The 27,069-nt window shown below is 36.0% G+C and overlaps 4 protein-coding genes across 5 annotated transcripts in view; 2 read left to right on the plus strand and 2 right to left on the minus strand.

Annotated features, from left to right (window-relative positions):
- Nucleotides 1-265: 265 nt before the first annotated feature.
- LOC124629689 lies at nt 266-4,767 on the minus strand. The gene is made up of 6 exons (XM_047163202.1): nt 4,576-4,767; nt 3,838-4,020; nt 2,394-2,517; nt 1,983-2,143; nt 1,506-1,610; nt 266-1,144 (listed from the first exon to the last, which is right to left on the minus strand). Exons 1-6 carry the CDS (start codon nt 4,594-4,596, stop codon nt 1,019-1,021), a joined length of 720 nt encoding a protein of 239 aa, XP_047019158.1. The 5' UTR covers nt 4,597-4,767; the 3' UTR covers nt 266-1,018.
- A 271-nt stretch (nt 4,768-5,038) lies between these two features.
- LOC124629688 (mediator of RNA polymerase II transcription subunit 17) lies at nt 5,039-12,591 on the plus strand. The gene is made up of 12 exons (XM_047163201.1): nt 5,039-5,331; nt 5,434-5,689; nt 6,127-6,408; nt 6,714-6,843; nt 7,257-7,474; nt 7,978-8,061; nt 8,337-8,490; nt 8,946-9,082; nt 9,465-9,550; nt 11,688-11,820; nt 12,015-12,156; nt 12,290-12,591. The coding sequence occupies exons 1-12, from the start codon at nt 5,243-5,245 to the stop codon at nt 12,508-12,510; spliced, it is 1,932 nt and encodes a 643-aa protein (XP_047019157.1). The 5' UTR covers nt 5,039-5,242; the 3' UTR covers nt 12,511-12,591.
- On the minus strand, nt 12,583-14,041 carry LOC124629690 (RNA-binding protein Rsf1). Its single transcript, XM_047163203.1, has 3 exons — nt 13,880-14,041; nt 13,058-13,657; nt 12,583-12,721 (listed from the first exon to the last, which is right to left on the minus strand). Exon 2 carries the CDS (start codon nt 13,641-13,643, stop codon nt 13,197-13,199), a length of 447 nt encoding a protein of 148 aa, XP_047019159.1. The 5' UTR covers nt 13,644-13,657; nt 13,880-14,041; the 3' UTR covers nt 12,583-12,721; nt 13,058-13,196.
- Nucleotides 14,042-15,527: 1,486 nt separating this feature from the next.
- The window catches only part of LOC124629490 (protein bark beetle), a 37,429-nt gene continuing 25,887 nt past the window's right edge, over nt 15,528-27,069 (plus strand). For both annotated transcript variants that reach the window (XM_047162870.1, XM_047162871.1), the window contains exon 1: nt 15,528-16,197. In XM_047162870.1, coding sequence (XP_047018826.1) covers nt 15,838-16,197 — 360 coding nt within the window. In that variant the 5' untranslated portion in view covers nt 15,528-15,837. The remainder of the gene's footprint in view (nt 16,198-27,069) is intronic.

A 27,069-nucleotide genomic window follows, 5' to 3' on the forward strand; every position in this document is an offset into this window, starting at 1 on the left:
ACCCGATATATAGATATGACAATATCCAAAGATTTTACCTAAGAATTAGCCAGCCATACTTGTATAGTTTTTGGTGAAATTCGCAATATTTCTGTTGTTAGCTTAGCTATCAAGGCAAAACTTGCTTACTCGAATTTATGTGACCAATGAAATGTATGTTTCTACAGTTACCAATAAATTGTTGCCATTGAAAATAATGTTAATATTTGGTATTTTTTATATGATAATTGTAATTAGGTATGTGCAATCAATAAAACTAAGTATGTGCTATAAATGGTTTTATTAAATTCATTTTTTATGTATTATTATTTACAAGATAACATCATTATCTACGTACGAGTTGCTCTGAAACAGTTTCTCGTGCCTTATAGTTTGTAAAAGTTGGCAGTAGACAGTTGTCTATGGAAGAAATTAACAGCCGTATTTTTCCCTCAATGTAATTTTCTACAAAGCCATAAGAGGCCAAAATTATTTAAACGAATGCAATGAATGCATACTATGACTTTAAACTAAACTTAAGAATTAAAAAAAAATGTAAATGCATAATACAAAATCTTACAAACTAAAAATATACAATATCAAGTTGTCTCATGTACAAAATTGATTAATGTAAATAATATCATAGTTTTGAACTATTTTTTCATCACCTTTTATACAATGGCTTTTATGTAGTAATATTTACAAAGGCTTATGAATAGTAATACTAAAAAAAATAATCATTAGAATACACTCGTGCCTGGGTAAGCTACTCAGAAGTACTTATACCCATATTTTAAAAAATTATAAACAAAAGGCTTCCGCCTATCCGTCCGGCTATCGTTAAAACAAAATTTTCTAAATACATTGCCAATCCCTCCCATTGTCTATCACAAAATTCAAAAAGAGAACAAAACATTCGAATACTCGAACTGTCAATCACAGTTTTCGACCAGACCTAAAATAATTTGGCGTCACCAATGAGGTTTAATATCCTTGTCGAACATCACCGAATTATTTCGGCAGTTCATAGATACCTGTGCTAAGTGGGCGATGTGGAGTAGAATCGCTTCATTGTCGCGTCGATATCGACGATAGCGTTGCGAACATCGTGTGTGGCTGCGCTTATCGTCTCGAACGTGGTCGCTAGACGGTCTATCGCTCTGGCCTGTTCAAAGATAACATGAAGTCAGTAGTTTAGTAAAGTGGCTAATTTTGGGAATGAAAAAAGCGGGAAGAAAAGAGAGAATTTCTTGGACTTTAGGTAGTATTAGAAGCCGCGGTAGCGTAGGTACTATTTGGTTCATCCAAATGTGTTCTTCACGCTTCAAATCAAATCATTTATTTCATTTAGGCCTTTACAAGCACTTATGAACGAACAAAAATTTTAAATAAGCTTAATGGCTTTCTACTACAAAAATGTGATAAATGAGAAAAGGATTCGTTCCTTCTTGTAAAGCTTAAAGGGGTCATTCAATCTAAATACAATTTAGAACAAAATATTATTTCATTTTAAGATTTATCTGTACCTGTATCTGCGAGGCATCGGCAAGCCTCTCCATGGCTTGTGCATTGACGTGCGACGCATGCGCTAGTTGTGTCATGGCCGCCGCCTGGTCACTCATCACTTTCAGCTGCAACACAAACAAAAAATAGTTTCACTGATTCTGATCAGGAGAGAGAATCAATTACTAACGAGTTTATAGAGCTTTCACATTAGCGAATTTTCTGTGCGGCAATGCACGAGTCAAACAGCCAGAGGTTGGCATTTGAAATCTACCGATTCAAGCCATGACTCATCTGTGGCACAGGTTGTCTGCTACCAGGAATGCATCGAGCGTAAACAAACTCCACTAGTGTGAAAACACTTATATAAATCCCATCAAATAATTTTGCATCTCTGAATATAATCATTTGATGCCTTGCGCCATCAGAATAGTGTTTAGTTCATAATATTCTATCGTGAAACCAGTAACATGTTTAGGTCCATCTAAACATGTACTCACCAGTTTCTCCATAATACCTATCTGCCTTTCTTCGACATCTACCACAGGCTCCTCAAAGGCCAGCACAGGATCTGATTCTACATGGTTCTGGTCCATGCTGTCTTCGTTGTAGAAACTGTCTTCTGTGAAACTGGATTCTTGCTTGACAGCACCACGGTTTTCTGTTGAGTGTAGAGATTACATACTATAATGCTATGTACTATATTATATTTTGTGTGAAGGCTATAAGAAGTCAAATGAAGAAAGAACATTCATTCCCATATATCTAGCAGCAGTCAGCACTTGTCTGTCTTTTTTATCAAAACAGAAACATGGCATTTTATGCTTTTATCCATAATTGAATTTCACAGGTGAGGGTAGAATGACGATGTTTTTAAAGACACTCTTTTAACAAATTACTTAAATACTTACTGCCACTATCATTTGCTAGAAACAGATCCCAGATCTTCTTCTCAATGTTGGAACACAGGTTGTTGGGGTCACCTCCTCCGCCCAACACCTTAGATCTCACTGTTGACTTCTTATCAGCCCAGTACTGAGAAAGAAAGCAAATAGAAAGTATAATTACATGATAATAATTTAATTTAGAGATAGACAAGAGGAAGCATTCTTTTTAAATAAAAATAGGTACTTAAGATCCTTATGGCAAAACTTAATATTTAAATAATACAAAATAACGTTTTTCAGCTAAAGCAACATTAATGAGGATCCCATTGGCAAATTCATATGTGCCATGTTATACTGTAACTGTGTAATATCATTATTGAAGAATATGATGGTCTCAATAGCCTACAATGTATTGGGGAGCAAGCTTATGCTTTTTCACTATAAATTTTCCAACCATCCATTACTTGAGTGTACCTACAACCACAGTTGCTACAATTTGTCCGAACATTGGGAAAAAAAAGTATTGTACCTTTATATATGTCACCGTAAGATTACAAACATCGTTAGATTACAATCTATCTCGAGAGATTGTAAACTGTCGAATTAATCAATTTAATTTAAATTTAATAATCAATTTAACGTATTATTTTTCGCTATATTATAATCTATCAATGTAAAGCGGTCAAATTGTCAACTGGCGTAGAACGGAATGCATCTTGCGCGCTGATTGGTAGAACGTAATGTGCCCCCTCCGCTCCGGCATTCGCCATTTTGTTTGTTTATTTCGTTTGTTGTCGATTGTGTAAACAACTGTGTTTTCGTAATTATTAATTGATTAAATTTCCTGTTGAAAATAACTTATATCTTTAGAATTAGTTATATAAAAGTGTTGAGGACAAAATTAAGTACCCTTTTTTATATAAGAGGCTTTTATTTTTTTAAATATTTGTTTGTGTTTGAAGACAAACTACCTAATTGTTTTGTTTTTTTTTTTTATAAAAGTTTCTTATAATTTTCCAATTTCAATTTGTGTTTGAAGAATAAATATTTCGTTACAATTTGTTCCCTCCATATGTCAGGAATATTAATTACATACTCGTACTAAATAATAAATACTTGAAGAATTTTTGAAGAGCATTTATTTTATTTAACTGACACCTCTATTTCATTCCTAACTCTACGGGAACTCCATGGGAACAGAATGGCTGGTCGTGATTGGTCGATCTTACAAAAAGACTGACCAATCAGGGAGAGATTTCGGACAGTTGACGATTTGACAATTTCTCATCAATAGATTATAATATAGCGATAAATAATGCGTTAAATTGCAAACAGATGTTACGGTTCACAATAATTCGACAGTTTACAATCTCTCGACATAGATTGTAATCTAACGATGTCTGTAATCTTACGGTGACATATACAACATCGTTTTAGTCCCAATTAGTTTTAAACATCAATTACTTACTTTGATCCAGGACTTCATAGGCCTAGTAGGGCCTGTAATATTATTGACAATGCGAGTCAGCTTGAACCACAGTTTCTTGCTCTCATCTCTGCCCTCCAGACCTCTTAACTGGCCTAGTGCTAGAGCTGGGTGCTTTTCCATAAAGTCCACTATAGCTGTGACTTGCTCCAAGCTGGGACGGGACTGAAAAGAGTTTGATTATGGTTTTGTTAGAAATGTTGAATTGAACTTCGCTTCACACAAATATATAAAATATTTTTTTGTTTGTTTTGATTCATCCTAATTTAACATGCCATCTCAGACAATAAGAAAATAAATTGCAAAGGTTTCATCTCAAAATTATCTCCATTATTTGCAATCTCAGGGATTACACAGTTAGTACATTATTTTCACTCTGTTATAATAGTGCATATTCAAGGTACCCCTCTTTCATGTAATCTTTGTCATCTATTAGGTGTAAAGACAGCAAGTATAAATGCTATCCGTACTAGAATTGTAGGCATTGATAACATAGAACTTATTATTTACCAACACATGATTCATATGCGCGCGATAGATGGACGCAAATAACTCTTTCTTCTCTCGAACTCACTCTGTAATTCGAACATCTCTCGCCTCAGCATCAGCGAAGCGACAATGCAATGAGTAGAGGTAAAACACGAAGCCAAGATCTGATCGAGTTACCGTGTTTAGTGAGAATCTGATGAAATTTAATGAGTGTACGATTGTTCCACTTACCGCTATCACTCGATCGGTCATATTTAACTCCTAAAGCAAACTTCACCCTTGCTTTGAAACCCTCCTAAACAGATTTGTATGGTTCCAACATAAATCAATATTTTGTAACTTCCATTTCGAAACCAATTCGTGTTCGATAAACGTAATAGCTTCGTATAAAACTACAAAATGTCGATAACAAATATGACAAATGACAACCGTTGGTTGGGGCAGCGGAGTGAGATCCACATTACGCAGCTGCAATTATATAGATCTCATTTGTCATGATTATCAAGCGGAAATAATTAAAAAAATCTCAATAAATTGCAAAATCAAGGAATCGTTATTAATAAATTGTAAAATGTATGATTTTAATTGCTCTAAAGTTGCAGCAAAAGGGCTACTATCCAAAAACTGCTTTAAAAAAACGGAATAGGTAAATGTCAAAAAAATAAAAAAAAGTAAATAATTTTTATTTGGTGGCGGTCAATAGTTGTCCGTCTTCTTGATATTATTTATTATTATTTAATTACTTATCTAGACTAGATATAAATAAACAATAAAAGTTAACAGGTATTATTTATTCATAATTTTTGTAGAAGTGTTTATGTGCACATTCTAACTGATAACCTTCCGAAGTAAATACAATGTTATGGTAAATATTGTGTGAGTGCCAAAAAACAGAGAAATGGCGAATTCAGTTAATATTTCTATTGAGGCACCAATAGAGAATCAAATCCAGGAGATTACTTATGATGGCCAGGAAATATATCAAGCGTAAGTATTCAATCTACCTACTAGTGTGAAAATGGTAACAACATTCCCATAGATTGAGTTATTTTGCAAAAAGTTTGTATATCATTATCATTTTTTTCACAGACCTCTGTCTATGTCAGAGAATCTCGCCCGGCTAGCACAAAAGATTGATTTCTCAAAGACTGAAGATGAATTCTGCAATATCAAGAAGGAAGGTGAAAGTAGTTCTGATTCAAAGTCTGAGGATGAGAACAAGGAGCCAGGGTATCAGTCGAGCTTATGGCCTTGGGACTCAGTGCGTAACAAACTCAGGAATGCACTCACTGAAGTCTGTGTGCTGGCTGATGTACTCAGTATTGCCAAGGAGAAGAGATACATGGTAAGAGAAGCAATGTTTATAATAATTGTTGTTGTAGATAATATAATGCAATAGATATGGTACTAAGTACAATTTCAATACAACATGTTAAAGGGAATTGCATCAATAAGACTCTAGTAGTCAATATTAATTTTTTGTTAAATGTAAACTGTCAAACTAGTTGCCTTTACCAGCCACTCCTGAGTTGTATATTGTATGCACCTTAAACTTCCTCATGTAATCAGTATAGGTATAGTTATCGGCACGGATATTGAGCTCTCTGCGTGGGCATCGCTTTGCGCACTGTACACTTAAGGCAATAAACCAATAAATCGCTTCTGCGTAGGTGAAGGTCAGGGCTCAATATCCCTGCCCATGATATATAGCCTCATAGTTTCTTGCAAACAGAGATATAGCAGATTTGACAGTGATGTAACAACAATAATTCTATTTTCCAGGTATTAGACCCAGTTCAACCAGAACAAGTGGAAGGCAGGCCCATGGTCCAAGTTTATGGCAGGAAGAAAGCCCTAGCAGCTGCAGCAGCAGTACTCTTGGCTGGAGTTGATCGTCTCCGGGCCAGTGAGTCCATGAGAATGACCAGGAACATGCCAGACTTCCACATAGACCTGCTGAGACTAAGACAAAACTGGAGGCTGAAGAAAGTGTCCAACACCATTGTTGGGGATTTGAGTTACCGCACTGCTGGCTCTAAGTTCAGTCAGACTGGAGTTTTTGAGGTTTGCATTGTTATAGATTGATATAATGTTTATTCATCACAAACAAGACAAAAAGTTGTTTATCAGTTTCCTAGGGTTTCAGCTGAGCCCAATGAAAACTTCTTATAACTGAATAGATGCCATAGTCTATACAGTACTCACAAAATAATGTGGCTCTGCATGTTGCTAAAAGATATCCTTAAGTTGCTGACTAATCATTTTATTTATTTTAATCTTGCTTATAATTATTCATAGTTCTTAGGAGAACATTATGCTTTTAACACATCAATTTGTTTCATAGAATTTTTACAGCTACTCTGTTACAGGTAACAAAAGCCCCAGAGGAACAAATAGCTCAAGCCATGAGCGCGGCGGGCCCGGTGCCGTCGGCATTACGCGTCACTGTCCCACCTGAGCTGCAGGGCGTCGCTTTCATATCAGTTCTTTGCCAAAAAGGTAGTAATGCAGTTTCTATGGTCTGTTTATGAGGGAAATTTGAAAATAGTACTGTCATTTATTGTGTGAATTCGTTTTCTTGATTAATATGTGATAATGTTTATACTCACAATGACTTCACAATTTTATATCAGATTTTGTAATGTTGGTAAAGATAAAAGTAATTTATTCAAAACATTATAAATATGCAGACACAGATATGTTTTCAAAAATATATTACTAGCTGATCCTGCGAACTTCGTATCGTTCAAACCTTCCCTGGACCTCTACAAACATTTTAAAACCAAAATCAGCTCAATCGGCCCAGCCGTTCTCGAGTTTTAATCAGACTAACAAACAACAATTCATTTTTATTTATATAGATTATAATATCTTATAATTTCACAATCAATTAACACTAAACTCTATTACAGAGCAAGAAGACGTAGTAACAGCAACTCTCAGCTCAGCAGCCATCAATTGTCCTGGTACACTCCCAGGAGACGGAGCTGAACTCCACTGGCAACAGAAACTGGAAGCTGCTCAGAATGTACTCTTCTGTAAGGAGTTGTTCGCGAGGCTAGCTGCTGAGGCTGTCCAGCTTGATGCTTCAATACCGCATATGGTTGTGGGCAATCAGATTATGGCTACTGTAAGTATTGGTGTCAATTGTGCTGTGTCAGAAGACACGTGATGCCGACGTCCCCGAGTGCTACTCAGTAGCAGGCCTTGTTACAAATCCATGTCCAAGGCTGTCAGGAATTCTTAATACTGGGGCTTGTTAGGTGTTAAAAACTGTAGCTCACTTGACAAGAAGAAATAAATTGCAGGCATTAATTTTGTCTAACTGGTAAACATCGTGGGTGTGAGGTTTGTAGTCTTGGTGGCTGCTGTGGCATCTCACCGGTATAAATTATATACTTCCTGATGAGTTCCTCAATCTATTGCTAAAAACTGCATTCAAATAGGTAGTCTACGGTAGTTGCAGTATATTGGTATTGTATAATAAACATACAGAATATTGCGATGACATGACAACATACAGAAATTGTGTTAAAGGAAATAGTGAAGAAGAAATTATTTTGTATTACTCCCTTATAAAATCATTGAAATCTATCTCTGTGTGTGAATTAATAACAACAATTTAAATTTTAGGTTCTACCTGGGATTCAACTGTTGATTGGACTATGCCATAACAATGGTCAGAATAATAACAATGCCAATCCAGAAGGAGTGAAGGTTTGCAACCAAAATTAGTTTATATTCTTACAATGTGTAATAATCACTTGTCTGAGTTTCATATTAACCGTATTATTATAATGCTGAGCAGTATGCAATTTGAATTTTGTTCTTAGAAATGTCACTGCAACCAAACATCCTATTTCAGACTAGCCCAAGTTATTTCGGACAATCTTTTATTCTTATCACTACTACTCCAATAGGGGTGCAAAACATTATTTTGATACTAACCAACATCTAAAAAAAGGAAGTTCTCAATTCTCAATATTTTTTAGCCTGAAAGTGCGACAGGCAAATCAGATCACGACCACGTTCTGGAACATTCGTTGCACCAGCTGCTGCGTGCCGTACACCACGCTAACACTCATCACCCCTTCCCGCACCCGGCTACGGGACCACTTGGACCTTCTAAACGACGCTGTTTAGCAGGTAATTTTGCAGTTAAAACTAAGTTAAAAGAACCTAGAAATAAGCCCTCAGTCGAAGCTGATAAATTTTAACTAAGCCTTCCCAAATTTTGTGATTAATCTCTGGAGGAATCTGAGGATTGTTCGAAAGAGTACCGAGGCCCTGGCACATAAAGGGCTCAAGAAGGAATATGGTGGATTTTAGTCATTAAGAGTCTTACACTCCCTCATACTGCACCCACAGCATCAGGGTCATTTCGTGATTTCCCACCAAAAAAAAAGCAATTCTATTAAATCATATTTTTTATTCATGAAGCCCAAATACATAAGTATATACTAACGTTTTTGGAACACTTATCGCAACCATATCAACGTTATCTACGACCTCCACAAGATCAAAATAAAGTTAATACAATCACAAACACCAACATTACGTTGTTGACTTTACTAATGTATTCCCAAATCATTTTGTTTTAGGTCCTATGGCAGCTGATCGTTATGAATTACTCGATATGAGTAAGGAACAGTCTTTGTTAGAGCAAATCATTCAGCAAGCACAACATTTCTTTATGAGGAGACGCAGTGAATATGTACTTGATACTATTGCTAAAGAGGTTTGTAATATTTATTCGGTAAGATATGAAAAAATCCTATATATTTGTACATTGTAACTGAATAATAAATAAACCAGTAGTTCCACTCATTGTATAATCATCCTCCTGCTCTTATCCCAATTTTATTTGGGGTTGGCGCAGCATGTTTTCTCCTTCCATACTCTTCTGCCTGCCGTCATCTCACAAGTAACATTCTTTCTTACCATATCGGCTTTCACACAATCCATCCACTAATTGCAGCAGTTATGATAAAAATTGCATATATCACAAATTATCTTGCTTGAAAATCAATAAATTTGATCTAAAAATATATTGATACACGTGATATCATGGTCACATATTTGGGTATAATTAATTCTATTCACATTTTGTCCTTCCTCAGGTCAAAGACCCGCTGATCGTGTCGCACTGGAATGCTCTAAACAGCCCCACACAATCATGTGTGAAAATCAATATTATGGCTTATGGGTAAGAACATACAATACTTATTATATATATCTAGCTTGTAGTGTCCCACTGCTGGGCAAAGGCCTCCCCATCTCGCTTCCACCCTTCCCGATCTTTCGTCCGTGTCCACCAATCCGGACGATAGGCGTCTAGTTCGTCACGCCATCTCTTCCGGGGCCTACCCCGCCTGCGGTGTCCATCCTGAGGTGTCCACTGGGTGATAATAGTGGCCCATCTCTCCAGATGCATTCGGCTGACGTGTCCGGCCTAGTTCCATTTTAATGTCGCCGCCTTTTGGCCCACATCAGCGACTCCTGTTCTGGAACGTATATTCCGTATGCGATCGGTCCGTTTAATGCCTAAAAGGCTACGTTCCATTGCCCTTTGGCAAACCTTGAGCTTGGACTTCTGACACTCCGTGAGAGACCAGGTTTGTGCAATACTTATATCTACCACTTTATTTACTCACTGGCTGTTAGTCCGGAGATAGTCTAGCCTCCTAACAGTGCAATAATTTTTCTGATTGGTTTAGTATAGGAGTCCTTCAGGGTACAAATAAATAAATAAATAAAATGTTTCCCCAGGTCTCACTCACGTTCTGTCGGAATTTCCTCCTATACTATGTTACTCCGAGATAAAATAAAATGCTTCCTCTTAAATAAAGCTATTTTATAGTATAGATTAGTGCGTAACATTACTATCTTCCTTGTTTCTGCAAACTAAAATATTAAAACATGAAACAGCCTATGATAGCACATTATGGCAAAAAAACAAGCTGAATTGCGCAGGAAATAAATACCCAAATAAATTGAGGTTTGATGTAAACGGGTATGATTTAAGCTGTCACCAATTTGATTCATTTTGTGTTTCTTAAATAATAGGGTTTGCCCTCAAAATAGTAGATTTGTCACCAAAATGTAGTCACCAAACAATATAAAATCAATTCCACAATAAATTACCGAAAATCATGGAGATATGGGGTCAAGTACCAAATAAATGGTTTTGTATGTATTATAATAGGTTTGTCCTAATAGTATTTAAGCAAACTAATTTAAAGAGATCACCAATAAATCATATATTATATCACTAGAAAATTTCATGAAGGTCTAAAAATGTACGGTGGTCGTCATCATCCTTTCAACCAAAGAGTCTACTACTTAACTGGCCATATTATGTGCCTCCCCCAAGGATCTTAATTTCCACAGGTAGTATAAATATATTTAAATTAAATTTCTAGCTGAATAGTAAATAGAACACCTAATTAAAGTCAAAATAATCAATATTTATTGTTAAAAATAACAATCACTGAATAATCAGCGCTGGTTTCCCTTACCTTCCTCTTCCCTTTGAACATATTTTCATTAAAATTATAAACTGATGTATTAAATTGGTAACGAATACATTATTTTAATAACTTAACGAAATATAATGTAACTACTGTATTGGTGACAAAATAACAAATAAAAAGGAGTCGCATTCAGGGATCGATTAATCGATTTATTTGGTGACAGATCTACCATTTTGAGCACCAAGCTATTATTTCAGTAATAAAACTATTATTATAAGAACGAAGTTTATAGTCATGTAACGCATTACAATTTTATTGGTAATCCATCTCATATTTTACACATTATATTAACAATAATTTGGTAATTCATACCTGGGAACACTCTTTGTTTATCTGAGAACGAAAATATTTCGTGGCGATAGATCTATTTATTAGGTGATACAACTTGATGACAAATATAAATTTTGGTGACAAAAAATATAGTTCCCGATGTAAACAACAGTTTTTTCCTGTTAAACATATTTACATCAGAATAGTACTTAAGTTTTACCGTTGACAAATAAACAATTTATTACTTGCTTACTCTCTGTTTCCTGCGGTTTCTGTGAGGTGATTCTACTTGTAATAGCTAGTCCACTATATACTATTTTAGGCTGTTATGACTAATCGAATGTCCAGAAGCAAAAGATGTTAAATTTGTTATCAATTTTATCTACCGAATTTAGTTACCAAAATAACTATAACTTTATAAACGATTACACCCTGTTAGCCTTATAAAAGTTGATGGACTTGTTTACTATCAATTCCAATAAACCAGTTTTTAATAGTGCTTTTATGACACAAAATTAATAATGTGTTCCTTCAAATTAGGTATGACGCTGTATGCAGAACATCCCTAGTGGTACATGTAGGTGAGAAGACCCTCAAATGTATTTGCCGTGACGGCAAAGTGAGACATCTGTCTTATGAACTTCAGGAGCTAAGGGATCTCATATACTGTCAGGTAATCCATGCTAAACTTGGTGCACACCAAAATTTGTTAGGAATTCTAAAAATTTTTTCCATTAAAACATCATGCTGTTAGTTATTTATGCAACCCAATATTAAAAACTATCTTTACATACCCATATCTGTGTTGCCCTAAGTAGGCCTGATAAGAGATGTGTAAATACCATAATCAAATTACTTCTCCAACAGATATATCAGCATCAGATGACCGCAGTGCAGGCTGTAGGCCGATGCATGGGCTGGCAACTCCTGGCTAGCAGCTCACACTTGGGATCGGGACCAGTTGAACCTCTTGGGAATGCTTCCTCATGTCTACTTGCCTCTCCAAATGGTAGGTTTAGGTTATGAATTTACTGTAGGACTCCTCGTCATAACTAATGTATAACTTAAACTTACCCATTTGTATGATCAAGATCACTCGTTGCACTGTTTATTTTTAATGATTTTGTTTCTTTTTGTTTTAGGTGACAGAATGTTAGCAATAAGATGTGAGCCGTCAGTTGGTATTCAAGTATTCATAGCTCAATCTCCCAGAAAAGACTTCTTTACCAGTGAGCTTGTTCAAGATAAGAAGTGGGAGCATCTCGGAGGAGCTTTCAAAGAAATTAAATTAGAGAAAATGGAAGGCAAGAACTTCTTGAACAAAATGGAGCTTCTGATGGCGTGTCTTAGCAGCCCTTCTTAATTATTTACTTGAAACTAGTTTTAAGAATACATTTTGTGATGTCATTTTGTATGGACATAATAAAAATCAAACTGAATTATATAGTCATATATTTTTTTAAAGAAACTTAGCAATTAGGGTGCTTAGGCAGAATGTTAAGTAATCACTGAAGGATTGTTCATGCATTAACTTCTCGAAAAATCAAATGACCCGAGATCAGAATTCCAAGGAACTGAAACAAAACAACAGTGTTAAGGACTTATCAACAAGTAGAAGCTTAGGGTGTTGAAAAGAGTTGAACTTACTGACGATGATGACTATGTCCATAGAATGAGCAACATTAACAGTTTAGGTTATACACATTTACAATGATTTGCACAGATTCATCATTAATGGCAATACAATACTACTAATAATGCATATCAGTAAGTGAACAAACAACTAGAGTTGTTTTCACATAAATTTATTGAATCAAACAGATACGAGTTACATACATTAAATGCTAGACAGAATCATTTTAGTAAAGTCACACTGAAAAACACTAGATAAAATCAAAGCTATTAATTACCTCTAATTCCTTGAGACATCAATGGAACACCTCCTAGTATTAATATTAAACCCCCAGTTTTTACCAGACATTGAATTTAACACTTAGAAGGCTTCAGATTACGATAACACTAACACCTAACATAAAACTAAATACTAAATTAATATCGAGACAATGGCGACCTAGATCTGAAGCTGCCGCCACCGTTGCCGTACTCATCGCGTTGGTTGTTGCGATTGTAGGGCCGGCCGCCACCGTACGAGTTGAAGGATCTGTTGCCGCCGCCGGGAGGTCCGCCGAAGCCGCGACCTCTGAAGTTACCACCGCCGCGTCCTCCACGGAAGCCGCCACCCCTGCGGGGCCCATCTCGCTTCCTAGAGATCTCTACTTTTAGGGTCGCGCCTAACATCTCGAATCCGTTCATCGCGCTACACGCATCCTCAGCCTCCTGCAAGTTCTCAAATTCTATGAAGGCAAAACCCGGAGGGTTGAGGGCCACCCAAACAGAGTTTAGTTTTCCGTATTTATCAAATTCTCTCTCGAGGTCTTCCTTCTTGATGCCTTCCACTAATCCGCCGACATACACGCGAGTACCACCAGAACTCATGATTGTGTTGAAATCTATAAATAAATTAAATCCAATTCAATTACATGTAAAAAGATCACAGAAGCTCATATGCGATGATAAATCACAAATGTAATTACGACGCGACCGTACTTCGCACAGAAATAAATATATAAATACAATGAAGAAAACAAAATGTCGACACTGCACAAGCATTGCCACGCCACGCCAACAATTACAATTTATCGAATATTACTTGATCAATAGTGGAAACTTACGTGTAACGTTGATATAAAAATGATAAGGAATTAAAATCGGCCTAAAATTACTTAAATTATAACTTTATTCCAACTATTTTAAATATAAATTATGAAGACTTAAAAGAGTCGACGAAATTTATGAGTGAATGAACGATCGTTAGAGAAACGCACAACGGGATTATAGGAATGAGTGAATGAAGTTTTCCCACGATAGCATGGTAGTCAGTGTTGCAACTCAATTATAAAGAATTTGAAAATAATCTTTAAAAATAAAAAGATAATTATGTCTGTGATCACAAATTAAATACAAAAAGGTTGAATTGTTTCTTTTACATCAATTTTTATTTGAAAAAATTATAAACATTCAACTTGTTTAAGGAAAGAACGAACGAATGAACGTCCAATGAATAGGCATGATGACAGTAATCAAAAATCATTAAAATAATATATTTATTAAATTAAACTTGAAGCTTGGAATATAAAACGCGCATTGTTTTCTTTATTAATAATGTGATTAATATGTATTTTTATAAAATAAAATTACGAAATAAGGCAATCCGCCATGATATCTTGAACACCAATCAGAGCTCGTGACGTCATCTCTGAAAACAACTCGCGCGAAAGCGCGCGAACGTCACATTTCGCTATTGTGAACTTCCACTGCGATCTTTGTTTTTAATTAAATAATTGTTTATAACACGAGTTATGGAGCCCGGATTTATCAAGGCAAACAGCGCTAATTTGCCTAGAATTGATATCATAATGCTGGGAGAGTTTTTCGCATCAAATAAAGATTTTTGTTCAGCTGAATTTAGAAATGTTAAAAGTTCCATGTAAGTATACTAGTTTAATTAAAAAAACTTCTATGTAAGTGTATTAGTTTAATTAAAAAAACTTCTATGTTAGAATATTAGTTTAATTAAAAACAATTTTAGTTATAAATAATTCCTTAAAATTACTTTTGACAATGTATTTGTTATCAGGTGTAAATGTTAATGAAATCTATTATCATGGTTCTACCCTTTATTTATAAATTGATTTTTCTTTTAGGTCCTCCAGGCCATCCTATGGTGATGACGCTGTGAGTTACGTACAGCTGAAACGCAAAAAATAAAACAAAAAAATAAAGTTGGTCCCTGGGCAATATTGCTTTTGAATCTCGCCTTGCAAGTTTAAGCCACTTGTTTCGTATTTTTTTATTGTGAGGAACGTACACAAATAACTTATCAGGAGTTGTTTTGGATGTGTTCTTACACTGGGGGACCCCACAACACCTATGCACTTTCGAATTCATATTTAATAACACAAAAAACTTAATTATTGCACGAGCGTTGTTTACTTGCGTCTTGTAATTTCAGTCGTGACGTCACAAGTGACGACATGACACTGACAAGCGTTTTCGCGCCGGATTCAAAGTGGACAGAGAAAAATGCAATTATTTGATAAAAAAACTTCGCATTTTCTTAAAATTAATAATTTTTCATATACAATAGACGTATACCTACATCATACAAAGGAATTTAAAAATTTGTCATCATGCCTATTGTTTACTCGGTCTCACTATCGTGCATTCGTGACGTCATTCACAATCAGGCCCGTAATCCGAATAGCCCTGTGGAGGGGAGGAGGCTTTTGATAGAATGAGTGAGTGAGGCTGTTATGCGAGGAGGGAAGGGAGGAGGAATCAACACGAAACCGGCCAAACGACTTCGTTCAACGGTCGCGCAGCAGCGCGCATTTTTGCTTGTTTTATTTTTACTAGCCCCACCTTTGTTTCGTTATGAATTGTTTTGATTCACAATTCCCAATTTACGTGAAGATTCATTTAAAACTTTAATGTTTATTTATGAATATGTGTTGTGTTATATCGGGTCGAGTTACCTGTGCGATGTTTGGATAGGTGTTGAAATAGGTTGCTGCAGGTGAGGAACGGTAGTAAAAGTGAAATGAATATTTTTGTGTTCAGTTAGTGAATAATGGAGTGCTGTAAAGATATGGGTGTGCAGAAGAGACATAGTCAGTTTAGCGACACAAAGTACAAGTGGAGGACAGTGTTAGTGTTTGTAACGGTATTGTGTTGCTTTCGTGAGTGTAAAGGACAAGAGTCTCTTCGTTCGGCGGACCCTTATCTTCTGAACAAGTCGTCGGGTGTAACGGAGTTGCCGGGCGGCGTGCTGACCGGCGGCCGCACCGTGTGGAGGCCTGATGGTAGCCCCTACATGCTGCGGGATGATCTGCTCATTGAAAGAGATGCGGAGCTGGTGGTGGAACCAGGAGTCGAAGTACGGTTCGCGCCGATGATCGGCATCACGGTGCGCGGGAAGCTAGTCGCTGTTGTAAGTAAACAAACTTTGATTTCGGCTACCAACTTGTTTGCTTCAATTTTTTAAAACAAAAGCTCCAAAATCAATTTTATTTCAGCTTTCAAATCTGTTCAGCATAATTTCAGTACCTAGTTATTATTGCTTCTTAGTAACTGGTTGTTGCAGTCGACAGTCGACACCTTTGCGTGCTAAGTAATTATACAGGCTTGTTAGTTTGTTGCCGTTACTCAGGCTCACTCATGATGTGTCAGACTTCAGTATTATTACCATATCGCTTCATTAACATTGTGTAGGTAGTGTAACATTTGTCAAGTTAGAATCTGGTTAGATATTAGAATTAGAAAACAGCTCGTCCAAAAGGATCCTTTTGCCAATTTCGGCTAATTAGTTTCCAATTCACCCCATTGATCCACAGATATCTAACCCATAAGTTAGCGAGAATGACGAAAAGCAACACATTTCACTACAAAACATGCCCAAAAACTAAACTTATTCTCTGTGAAATAAAGACTATTTTGTTGTGGCTCTTGTTCTCATTCCCAAAACTCCTTTGTCCCATAACTGTGATTGGTTCCAAAATCAAAAGTTTAAAATGAGTCTAACACAATTATTGATCACGTTATCCTTCGATAAACAAGCGTTTGATAAGTGTGATAACGGCACGTACCTGCGTGCCTTGATAAGGGCTACGTATCGAGCCCATTCAACTGATATTGATTTACTCACCTGTTTGTGTGTCGAGTAAATATTTGATGTATTTACTTTTATACATTGCGAAATCATTATGCTTTTCTATGAAGCTCTTGAAACTTTTTCGTAAATATTTGTAGGTACCAAACATGAGTAACATTTGTCTTTATTTCGCGATCAAAAGACCAAAGCGTAAAGTTAACATTCAAGTTCTCGAATGCAATAATGCATCCATAGATCAACTGTGCATTGTAATGCGTATTGAAGTGAACTTTAATGAACTTCGTGGTGTTCCCGCTCATACTGTAAAAGGGCAAGCTACGACTTTAGTTCGCTCTTCAGAATAAACTGGTACCCATTTCGTATTTATGGACTTGTCTAGTCCAGAACCTGTTGTTTTTGCTACCATTACATGTGTATTTCGAACACGTAAGAAAGAATGAGCTTCTTAAATAACATCTTTGTTGTTTATGTCTCGGTAATCTTCATTTATTATTATTATTTTATAATGCATCTTTAATAACAAGACCGTAGAGTCTACGATATACCTACAGAATGTATAAACGTTTCTTATACATATAGCCAATACGTGCTTTCTGATACTTAGAGCCGAGAGAGCTACATTATTCAAAACAGTAATGAATCATGCAACAAAATGCTGATGAGGGACACGTGTTAATGAAGGGCAGCTGATGGTATAAAGACGCCGGCTGTACCTGACCCGTCCCGACCCCGGGATTGGGGCGACATCCTTTCGCTAATTCAATCAGCTTGAACAAATCACTACTGTGACCCCTCCGCAAGTTTTACGATAGACAACTTCCTTTAGATAATCCGGGAGACTTTGTTCCGGAGTTTTTTCTATTAGGAAGGATGTGGAATGGTAATCTTTGTGTCATGAGATTATGAAATAAGACACTAAAGAGGTGGATGTCCCACGAAATCGTTAACCAGACTGTCCCAGTTTTTTCCCTTGATTGAAGGAACATAAAGACATCCAAGAATACCTGTTTTCTAAAAGGAACAATGAACGTGCGAAAGTGTGAAAAATCAAATGGATGTGAAATATTTTTATGACGATGATGACTCATCCATCATTGCATATGCAACATAACACTTATGGCGCGGTACGGTAGTGCATTACTGAATAGAAGATTAAATTACGCATGTCGGATTCTCTACGTAGAACTCACGCATTTCGATCAGAGAAAAGTATCCCACGGTCGTCCAGCGTGGTCAACAAAGTAGGACTTAAAAGAAAGGAATATAAAAAAATCAGGACTCTGAACTATTTTAGCTAATGAAGGTTTAAGATAAGATTACTTCACAAGAACTGCATTAAAGCGGTAATTAGACTAATTGCAAGCAATTAACGTCCAGATGTTGATTGTTTCCAAGTTAAAGGGCTTACTGTATATTTACAAAGCTTTGGAATTCAAAGCCGCTTAATGGTCCTTGCCCTAGATGTTTGGAACAAGAATTTTAAATGCCCCATGCATTTGCAATTCACATAGAATGCTACCGACATAATTACTTCTCCGTATTAAAGCTTTTGTTTGTGCAAGCTTTTTTTCAGCAGTTTGTAATGGTAAACATTACCCAAAATATCACTTTCTACTTCGCATTAGCACGGTTTTATTTTAAAATTACTGTTTGCATGCTGTAAAACGTGATTACTAAGTACTTTCACTTCTTGCAAAAATTATGCAATGAAACCGCATTTTTGGATGATCTCAACATTGAATCTACCAAGAGCAAGCTTTGATTGATACGAATTTGAGTTGTGGTTTCAGTAACACTTTTACCTTCTACAACAATTTTGTTATCTGACCTACCAAAAACATGAACGCTATGGCGTTTAGGACTGATCATATCAAAATTGTGTCAAGATCTGTAAACAAGATAAACTAAGTATTAATGGTGTGTACTTCGTCGTAACATTTCTGTGTCTTAATTGTTGTAGCTTTGACATGGTTTAAAGAATTTCTATCCTTTGTTATCGTATTCTGAGTGCTAGGTGCAAGCTGCACCTGCCGCTTGCTAATGACCCCTTATCGCTAACCGTAATCCATCTGTTTTGAACTACCGTTATTAGAAGACGTTCAACGGTCTCAGTTCACTGGCTATCATAACCTATTTGCTCTGATACCGTACAACAACCTTGAAGGTATGTAGCGGCGCCATCTGAATCGGCACGAGCGCGCTGCAAATGCCGCAGGGCAGCAAAACGCGACGCTCACGCAACGCGCTCGCGACGCACGCGTGGCGCCCGCGCTACTAACACGCCCGAGGATCGCGCACGCCTAATGTGGTGGCCTAAGCCGGGACTCCACCGAAATGTTTGCATTAGTTCACGAATAGGCAAAATGTACGTATCTGTGAGAGTCCACTTCATGTGTTCGTACTTGAAACCTGCAGTTTTGCCAAGATTTTCAAAATGTACGCTCGCAATTTGCCATTTCTTGGTGGAGCCAGCAAATCAAAAGAAACATAAGTGTTGTATACTGTGCGTCACTACCGCACACCGGGAAAATTTCGCTATTGCGGAGGACGTTTATATACCATATTTTGTGTCACACGTAAACAGGACGACAGTAAGTATCCACCGAAACACTTTCAAAGATCTGATGAACGAATAAATCAGACCTGACTTGGTCACCTGGGGCCAATCAGAGCTCTATGAAGCGATAATACGCTTTGGCTCCTACTGTTATTGTGGTTTCTGAAAATTTATTCACCTCATTCAACGATGAATGTAATTCTGATGGTACTATTAAGAACACTTGCTTAGCGCAGAAGCTGACGTTGGCAGGTCAACTCTTTTGACTTCTCGAATAGGATACCATTGGTTTTTGTGCAATGCACACCTGCAATGCATTCTGGATTAGGATAGGATATAGGTGGATAGGATTTGCAACAGAGAACAATTCTGTCTTTGTGATTAAATTACATCAAACGTAGTTTTATATAAAAGGTGCTTTTTTAGACTTGGCTCGGCTCTTACTGAGACTTCGTAATCGTGAACAGTGTATTTGCGATCAGAAGTTGAAAGTAAGCATGTCTCTGGTATGCGGTGCGTAATTTGTACGTTTTCAGACGCATAAAGCATTTTACGTGTGTATGGTATCAAATAGAGAGAGCTCCCATTTCTTATCTGCACTTTGCATCTGGGCTTGTTTTTAAAGCTACAGAATCCTACATTACCTACCTCACGCTTAGCAGCGCTTGCGAGAGATAGATCCTCATTTCTTCTAGGATTAAGTTTACATATTTTGCATCAGAAAAAATAATTAAGGTCTACTTAATACTACTCACTCAAAGTAATTTGTTTTAAGGCCACCACATTAGTGGAAGATAAGCTAAACTATGTTTATGAAAAAATCCTAATATGAACTCCATCTGTAACTTTAAATGATAATTAATTGTTCCACTAAAGTCATCATTTTTGACATAATGTTCAAAAAATAATTTAGATGGCACCGTTTTAAATTTGGCTGAGAACTATTAATTTTCTTTTCATCAAGGTAATAATTATAGTTGGATTTTGATGTGGCACGGCAAACTGACAAACACTATTGAAATGTCTATCGAAAAATTACACTACGTGTTAAAATATGGTGAATTACGGAAAATACACAACTCTATCTGTTGAAATAATAATCCTCTATAAAGAATGTATGGTAATATTGTCATTTACCACCTAGCCCCTTTGACAAATTTGATGTATTTTATTTACCACAGATGGAGCTACTTTAACCTTGGCTAAACAAAATTTTCATTTTTTTTTCTTCCGAAGTTACTTATAAAGGTGTGATTTTCTGTGTAAAGATTGATAATAATAGGCCGATCAACTAATATAAGTACAACATTCAAATGTACAGTTTTGACAAATAGATTGCGTGTCGTAATATTTTACATCTTGAATTCACAAAATTAATCATATCTTTTGATAGAGTGAATCGATTTCGATGAAACAAAAACTAAGTAATACCCCAAGTTACGTAGAATTTTTGTATATAAGCATTGTCTGTATTTAATTCGTCGATTTTACGTGAATCGCGAACAAACAAACAGATAAACAGACAAACAGACAAAAATGATGGAAATGGGTTCTGTTAGTTATCCTTTAAAATGCTGGCTATTTTTTTTGTCAATTTCTTCAATGTACACAAATTACTTTTCTACAGATTTATTATATGTATAGATAAAGTCTATTGCTTATCCTTCGTATGAATGTACCTACTAACGTGTTTTCTCATCACGTTTCATCATATGTGATTCATTTTCCTTCTCGATTCCCTTATGACTCAACTAGGTAGGCACCGTTAAGGGCCTTTATTTATCAGTGACGATAAAAAGCGTATAATTGCTTCGCATTACTCGTCGTACAAACAAAATAACTACTTCCTAGACTTGTCTCAAATCCTTCGAGTGTTCGGTTAATTTAATTTATTAATCTCACATTTATGACATTTGTAAGTAATTTATTTTCTTTTAATCTACTCCTTGTTAAATTGATAAAGTAGACACCGCCAAAACTGAACTAATTAATCGACTTAACTGATACGACAGTAAATCAAGCAGACCTTTGATAACCTGGAAGATTGCAGTTTCTGTCTTCCAAAATAAATCATTGTAGACTAGACCAATGTAATATTTATCACTCTTCCTTATCCGAACTTGGTTACTACTTTTCGTCTGATATATTCAGACAAAACTCTTCCTTGGCTCAAATTAAAAAGTTGCCCAAAACAAGGTCGTCAATTAACGTCACACACAGGACAGTCATGCATGGTATTAATGATTTCTTTAAATCATTTCGTCGATACTTTTAAATAGTTGTCGTCATCGATAGCATGATTCACATCCTGTTATCTCGTAAATGACAGTAAAGACCCGTTAATTAAATTTTATTAGCGGTGGCAACTAGCTCAAGACTGCACTCCTTTGAGGTTAAACTACCTGGCAAGTCATCGATGTATACATACATAAATGTATAAAATGACTGGTTAGAAATTCTTCGAGAATCAAAGAAAGGTTACTTACGAAAATAGAATAAAGTAAATTCTGTAAACTATGAAATTATTTCCAAATTCGCAACAGAATTTCAGTGAAAGTTTCTAAAAATATCTAAACGATTCACGCTTTCTTTCATAATACGTAGGTAGTAGTTATCTCGCGGGTAAATGGCCTAGATGAGTCACCTAGCCATATTTGTTTACTTGACACTTCCTATCACCTCGTAAATTAAACATTAAATACTAAGAGTCACCGTACTTCCGTTATGGTATTGTTCATAACTGTTATCAGCTACCATTTGAGTACCCACATTGCATTCCTTGATAGTGATGACGTTAATAAACTTGATATTGTTCTGCGAAGGAACTAATGTCTGTCATACATCCTATAAATAAGATAACTGTTATGTTATCTGAAGTTGAAGAAATCTTACTTTGATATCAACACTCATACAATGGTGTAATAAAAGAAAGATGACTAAAGCAAAAAACATCGGAAATTGCTCCAAAAACTACCGTGTCCAACGAATCAGTAGGAAATAACGCAGTTAATCGAACGCGAAGAGAATTCTTTTGTTTGGGGTATGTAGCATTTTCTCTTAATCATCTTGTTTCGGTTATTTTCGAGGTCACGTTCAGCTAACAGTACTGAGCAGGGCATTGATTTTGCAGCTAAACTGGGTTGCGGTCGGGAGTGGTATGGTCTGTTACGCAATTTCAAGCAGGCAGTCATACTCGAGTAGCCATAGGAAAATAACATCCACAGTGATTTTAACTAGGTTGGCGCCATTATAAAGTAAATAACAATATGTATGTAGGTCAGTTACAACAAAGACTTATTTTGATGTCCCATCCAGTAAACGCATAACAAAATATCGAAGACGCGGAAAGACAGTGAAGACAATCTTGAAAGGAACTTTAAACTGAGTATTACAAAGACCAAAAAGATTCACAAAACATTTATGAAACGAAAGATTTGTTACAACAAAGAACCAAGAAATAACTCGTGAGAAGATGATCTGACACGTTTTAGCTGCAATTAACCGTCAGTTTCCATATAGATAAGCCTTCATTTTATGTGAAAGACCTTGTGCACCAATGAATCCTTGCAAATTCCGCTTCTAATTGTTAACGTTTCGCCCACTTTGGAGATGTCTATCAAGCGGCATTACGTGTCTCATCCACATCTACACTACATGTTATTCAATTAGTTAATTATTTTGTTTGACCATAGGACGCAAATATTTCCTCCTTTTAGTCCAAAACCCAAAAGTGTTAACTAGTTCTTTCCCACGGCATTTAAAGAGTTAACAGACATAACGTACTTAGGTAAGTACTTAGATTCTAATATGATTGCTTCAGTATTACACATGTTTTGTTATTGCATTTGGACTTAGATTTACGTGGCAGAACTAAGTTCAACGTTTCTGAACAGGTTTCGTTATAATAATAACAAGCAAGCTCCCAGCAAGTCAAGATTTACGATAAGACGTTACATGCACTATTATAACAACGATCGGTGTTTTTCGTCCGTGTTATACGAGTTGCTCTAAATAATCTACTGGCAGTTTAACAAACGGCCTGGAAACCTTTGCAGTTGGGTGTGAGTTCAATGTCTTACGATATCACGACGATCTCGTTACGGGGCCTGCAGTTGCGTCTCGCTTCATGGTTGTGGATCATAGTGAACCGTGATTTGCGATGCGTGTAAGTGACAATTTCCTCTATGATTGTATATTTGTGTGTGGTTCCTGCTGTCCTACTATACTGAAGTTATGCTTTGGAACAGTGGATAATGGAAGATTGAATTGCAAAGCAGACACAATGTTGTTGTGAGATCGTTTGGAATCAACAAAATGTGTGTTTAGTGCGAGGAGCTACCACAGTAAACTGCAGTAATACAAAGCAGTTAGTTTGAACGTTCTACCGATGTCTACAGGTTAGAGACATTTTTGGGTATTGATCTTAAAAGTTCAACGAACAGTGACCGTTGCAATTCAAGACCCATTTTGAAATTGACGAGCGTGTTTATTGTAAAGAAATTTTGCTCTAATACAATTTGTTCCGTTTTATGCAACGAATCAGTTTCGCACGATTTGAAAGTTAAGCTTAACCAAAAAATAATTTCGTTGTGAAATACTTATAAGAGTTAAAGACAAGTTTATCTAGTTCAATGGTTTAACTTGATTGTAGATTGCATTTAAAAATTATAGGTCAATTATACTCAAGCTCAGATCTCATGATGCAACGACACCAATATTTTTATCTATTCTAGACTGAATACTAGCCTAAGGGCATAAACTATCATTATAAGTTACGTTACCCATTTATATGTAGGTATATGGACATTTAAATCCAGTGAATGCTTTGCAGGCAACTCTTGCGCAAGACGTATGCATGGCGCAGAGTGTGCATTCATACACACGCCCTGTGATCCTGTATTACGTTTTGTACTTTATGACTCAACTTAAACGCCACTATTCGTAATGCAAAACGAATTAATCATGTGGGATAATGATAAGCTAATCTTTAAGGATCGCAGAACTGTTTGCAAACAACGAAAACAACTAAGAACTCTCTTCATTAAAACTGAAGTAGTTAATGGTCCATAGGAATTTTTGTTATTGGACTTTTTACTCTAATCATTTATTAAACAATTTCACTAATTTCTTTACATATTAATGCAATAAATTAATATTCATAATTTGCTACACAAATTACCTACCTACTTCATTTCCTATAGCCTGCACGCGGCACCGGCATTAAACCCGAGGTTACGGCGCCGCTGGTTCGAGTCAGTGGTTTGCGTAAAATTCCTCATTCATTCACGAACTGGGTTCCAATTACGATAAGTTTTTCTTTGCAAAAAGGTTGAGTTAACGGCATAAGGCTAGCACGATTGTTCGACAGATTTGAAACAATGCCATCATTTTTGCAACCAGCATCTTTTCAGTTGCCTATTGCAGATAACATTGACTAGGATAATCGAGTTTAGTGCTGAACATGCATTAGTTATGTAACTCAAAGTTAGAACTTTTCCGCGTTTCCATTCAATAAATTATTTTTCTACCCATTACGATATCAAAGCGAAACGAATTTAGAATCCATTAGATGTTAGCAATAAAGTTCGTGGCCCAAATAGTCGAGTTCAAAGATGAGTTAAGAAATAACTAATGTCTTGGGATTTGAATGGCTGGTATGCATGTGGTATGTATAACACTCCAGGGATAAACATGTGGGACAAAGGCCATTGTGTAATCCCAGGTGGACACAATAGTGTTGTCGGCGATGTTTTTAATCCATCATGCTACAAAGACGCGAAGAATGTAAGTAGGTATTATGAAAAAGAAGTGTGATGAGTATTGTAGAATTAGGACCGTCAGTCCGTCACTGTTTACTTTATTGATATGAAATTGATTAGAGACCACTTATAACGATAATGTCCTACATATTTTGGAGTATAATTTCTTCATATTTAAGAACAGAAGAGCTTCATGTCACTAAAAAATTTTGAAAATTTTCTAGTACCTCAAGTCACCATTTAGCCGACAGAAAAAATAACCGGGACAAGATAGTGCGTGTTTTAGTGTCGCTTAACATTTGGCACGGGAGATACCATCGTCCCGCTCTGTTTGGAATTGTGAAAAGCGTGACAAATGGACTCGCTTTACGCCGATCTGTGAAAAAATACTCGTGACTCCAAAACGCCTCTGTTATGGTGACATTTCCTTTGAATACTTTCTGCAAGTTCTACTGACAAAAACGTTATGTTCGAGGGTTGATGACTGACTGCGTTTGACTGTAAATCACGTTGAAGCTGTTAATAGGTGAACAACCTAAGTATTTGCACGCCACGATTACTTACCAAGTCAGGATCGTGATGTCGTGATCCATTATACAAACTGCTTCTTTGCTCACCTGAGTGGGGTTCACATTACTGATCGTTTTATATTGGGGTAATGAAAGCTAGGTAATATTATTTTGAAGAGTGTCATTACTGAAATGAAAGGCATTATGGCTAATATACGTAGATTAAACTTCCAAGTTAATGATAATCTAAATATGTAGCTATACCTACCATACCTATGTATGGTACAAACACATTCTATGATGTCCAATGGTGAGTTTAGACCCTGCCAATAATAAAATCATAATTTTTGGCGAACATTGCTTGACCAGATGACGATACCAAACCATATCTAGTGTTCGATTGTGTACAATGTGTACCCACCATATATGACTTGACTGGGGTCTTTGAATGGTTTATGACAAACCATCTTATAATATCTTCCCATTCATTATATTCTGAGCAAGATAGACTAAGTCTTGTCGATTTGCATTCGAGAGTTCATAATTACCGGCGTACCTATTTATACGTACGCCGTAGTGTATCTGTTATGGACCAAGTGATAAATTGGGCAGTATACATAATGCCCGGTCATTATGAATAATGCCCAATATGAGAGTGCAATTTGATAATAATTATTCAAATAATCAAATTGACCGGGCACTATACATATTGCCCGTGACCTTTTGGGCAAAGTAATACAAACATATTTAATTTCATTTTTTTATTGTTATTGACATTTAACTTAAAATAAACTAAATATTAAACCACTTAAGTAATCAGCCTCATGATTTGGATTAATTATGAAGGACTTCTGCCTTAAAAATCCGCTAGTTTTTGCATTTAAAAGTTAAGGAAAGTCATATTAAAAATATAACATAAAATATAATTAAATTTAAAACCAAAAATTTACAACGTATCTTTGTTTTATACAAATGACTTATTATTATAAAACAAAATAAACTAAAGTTTAAGCGATCGGACTCATTATTTGGCATAATTAACTTTTATTATTTAGCTTCTCTAAATAAAAGTCACATAGAAAATATAATTAAAATAGGGTGCTATTTAAACAGGCTTCTTTTTAATATCATTACTCGCCCCCAAAAATGTATGTTGCCTTCTAAATTACTAAGTCAGCCACAATTAAATTTGTAGCATGCTAAACTAAAGTAAACTTCTGAAATACTATTAAATGACATCATAAAATATATTTATTTAGCTTCTAATTTTTTTACTCAGTACGTTTAAAATATAACACATCCCATATCAATTGACACAGCATGGAAGTAAGCATGCAACATGCAGCAAGCATGGCTTCTGTCACGG

The sequence above is a fragment of the Helicoverpa zea genome, chromosome 4, assembly GCF_022581195.2.
Source record: "Helicoverpa zea isolate HzStark_Cry1AcR chromosome 4, ilHelZeax1.1, whole genome shotgun sequence".
NCBI lineage: Eukaryota > Metazoa > Arthropoda > Insecta > Lepidoptera > Noctuidae > Helicoverpa > Helicoverpa zea.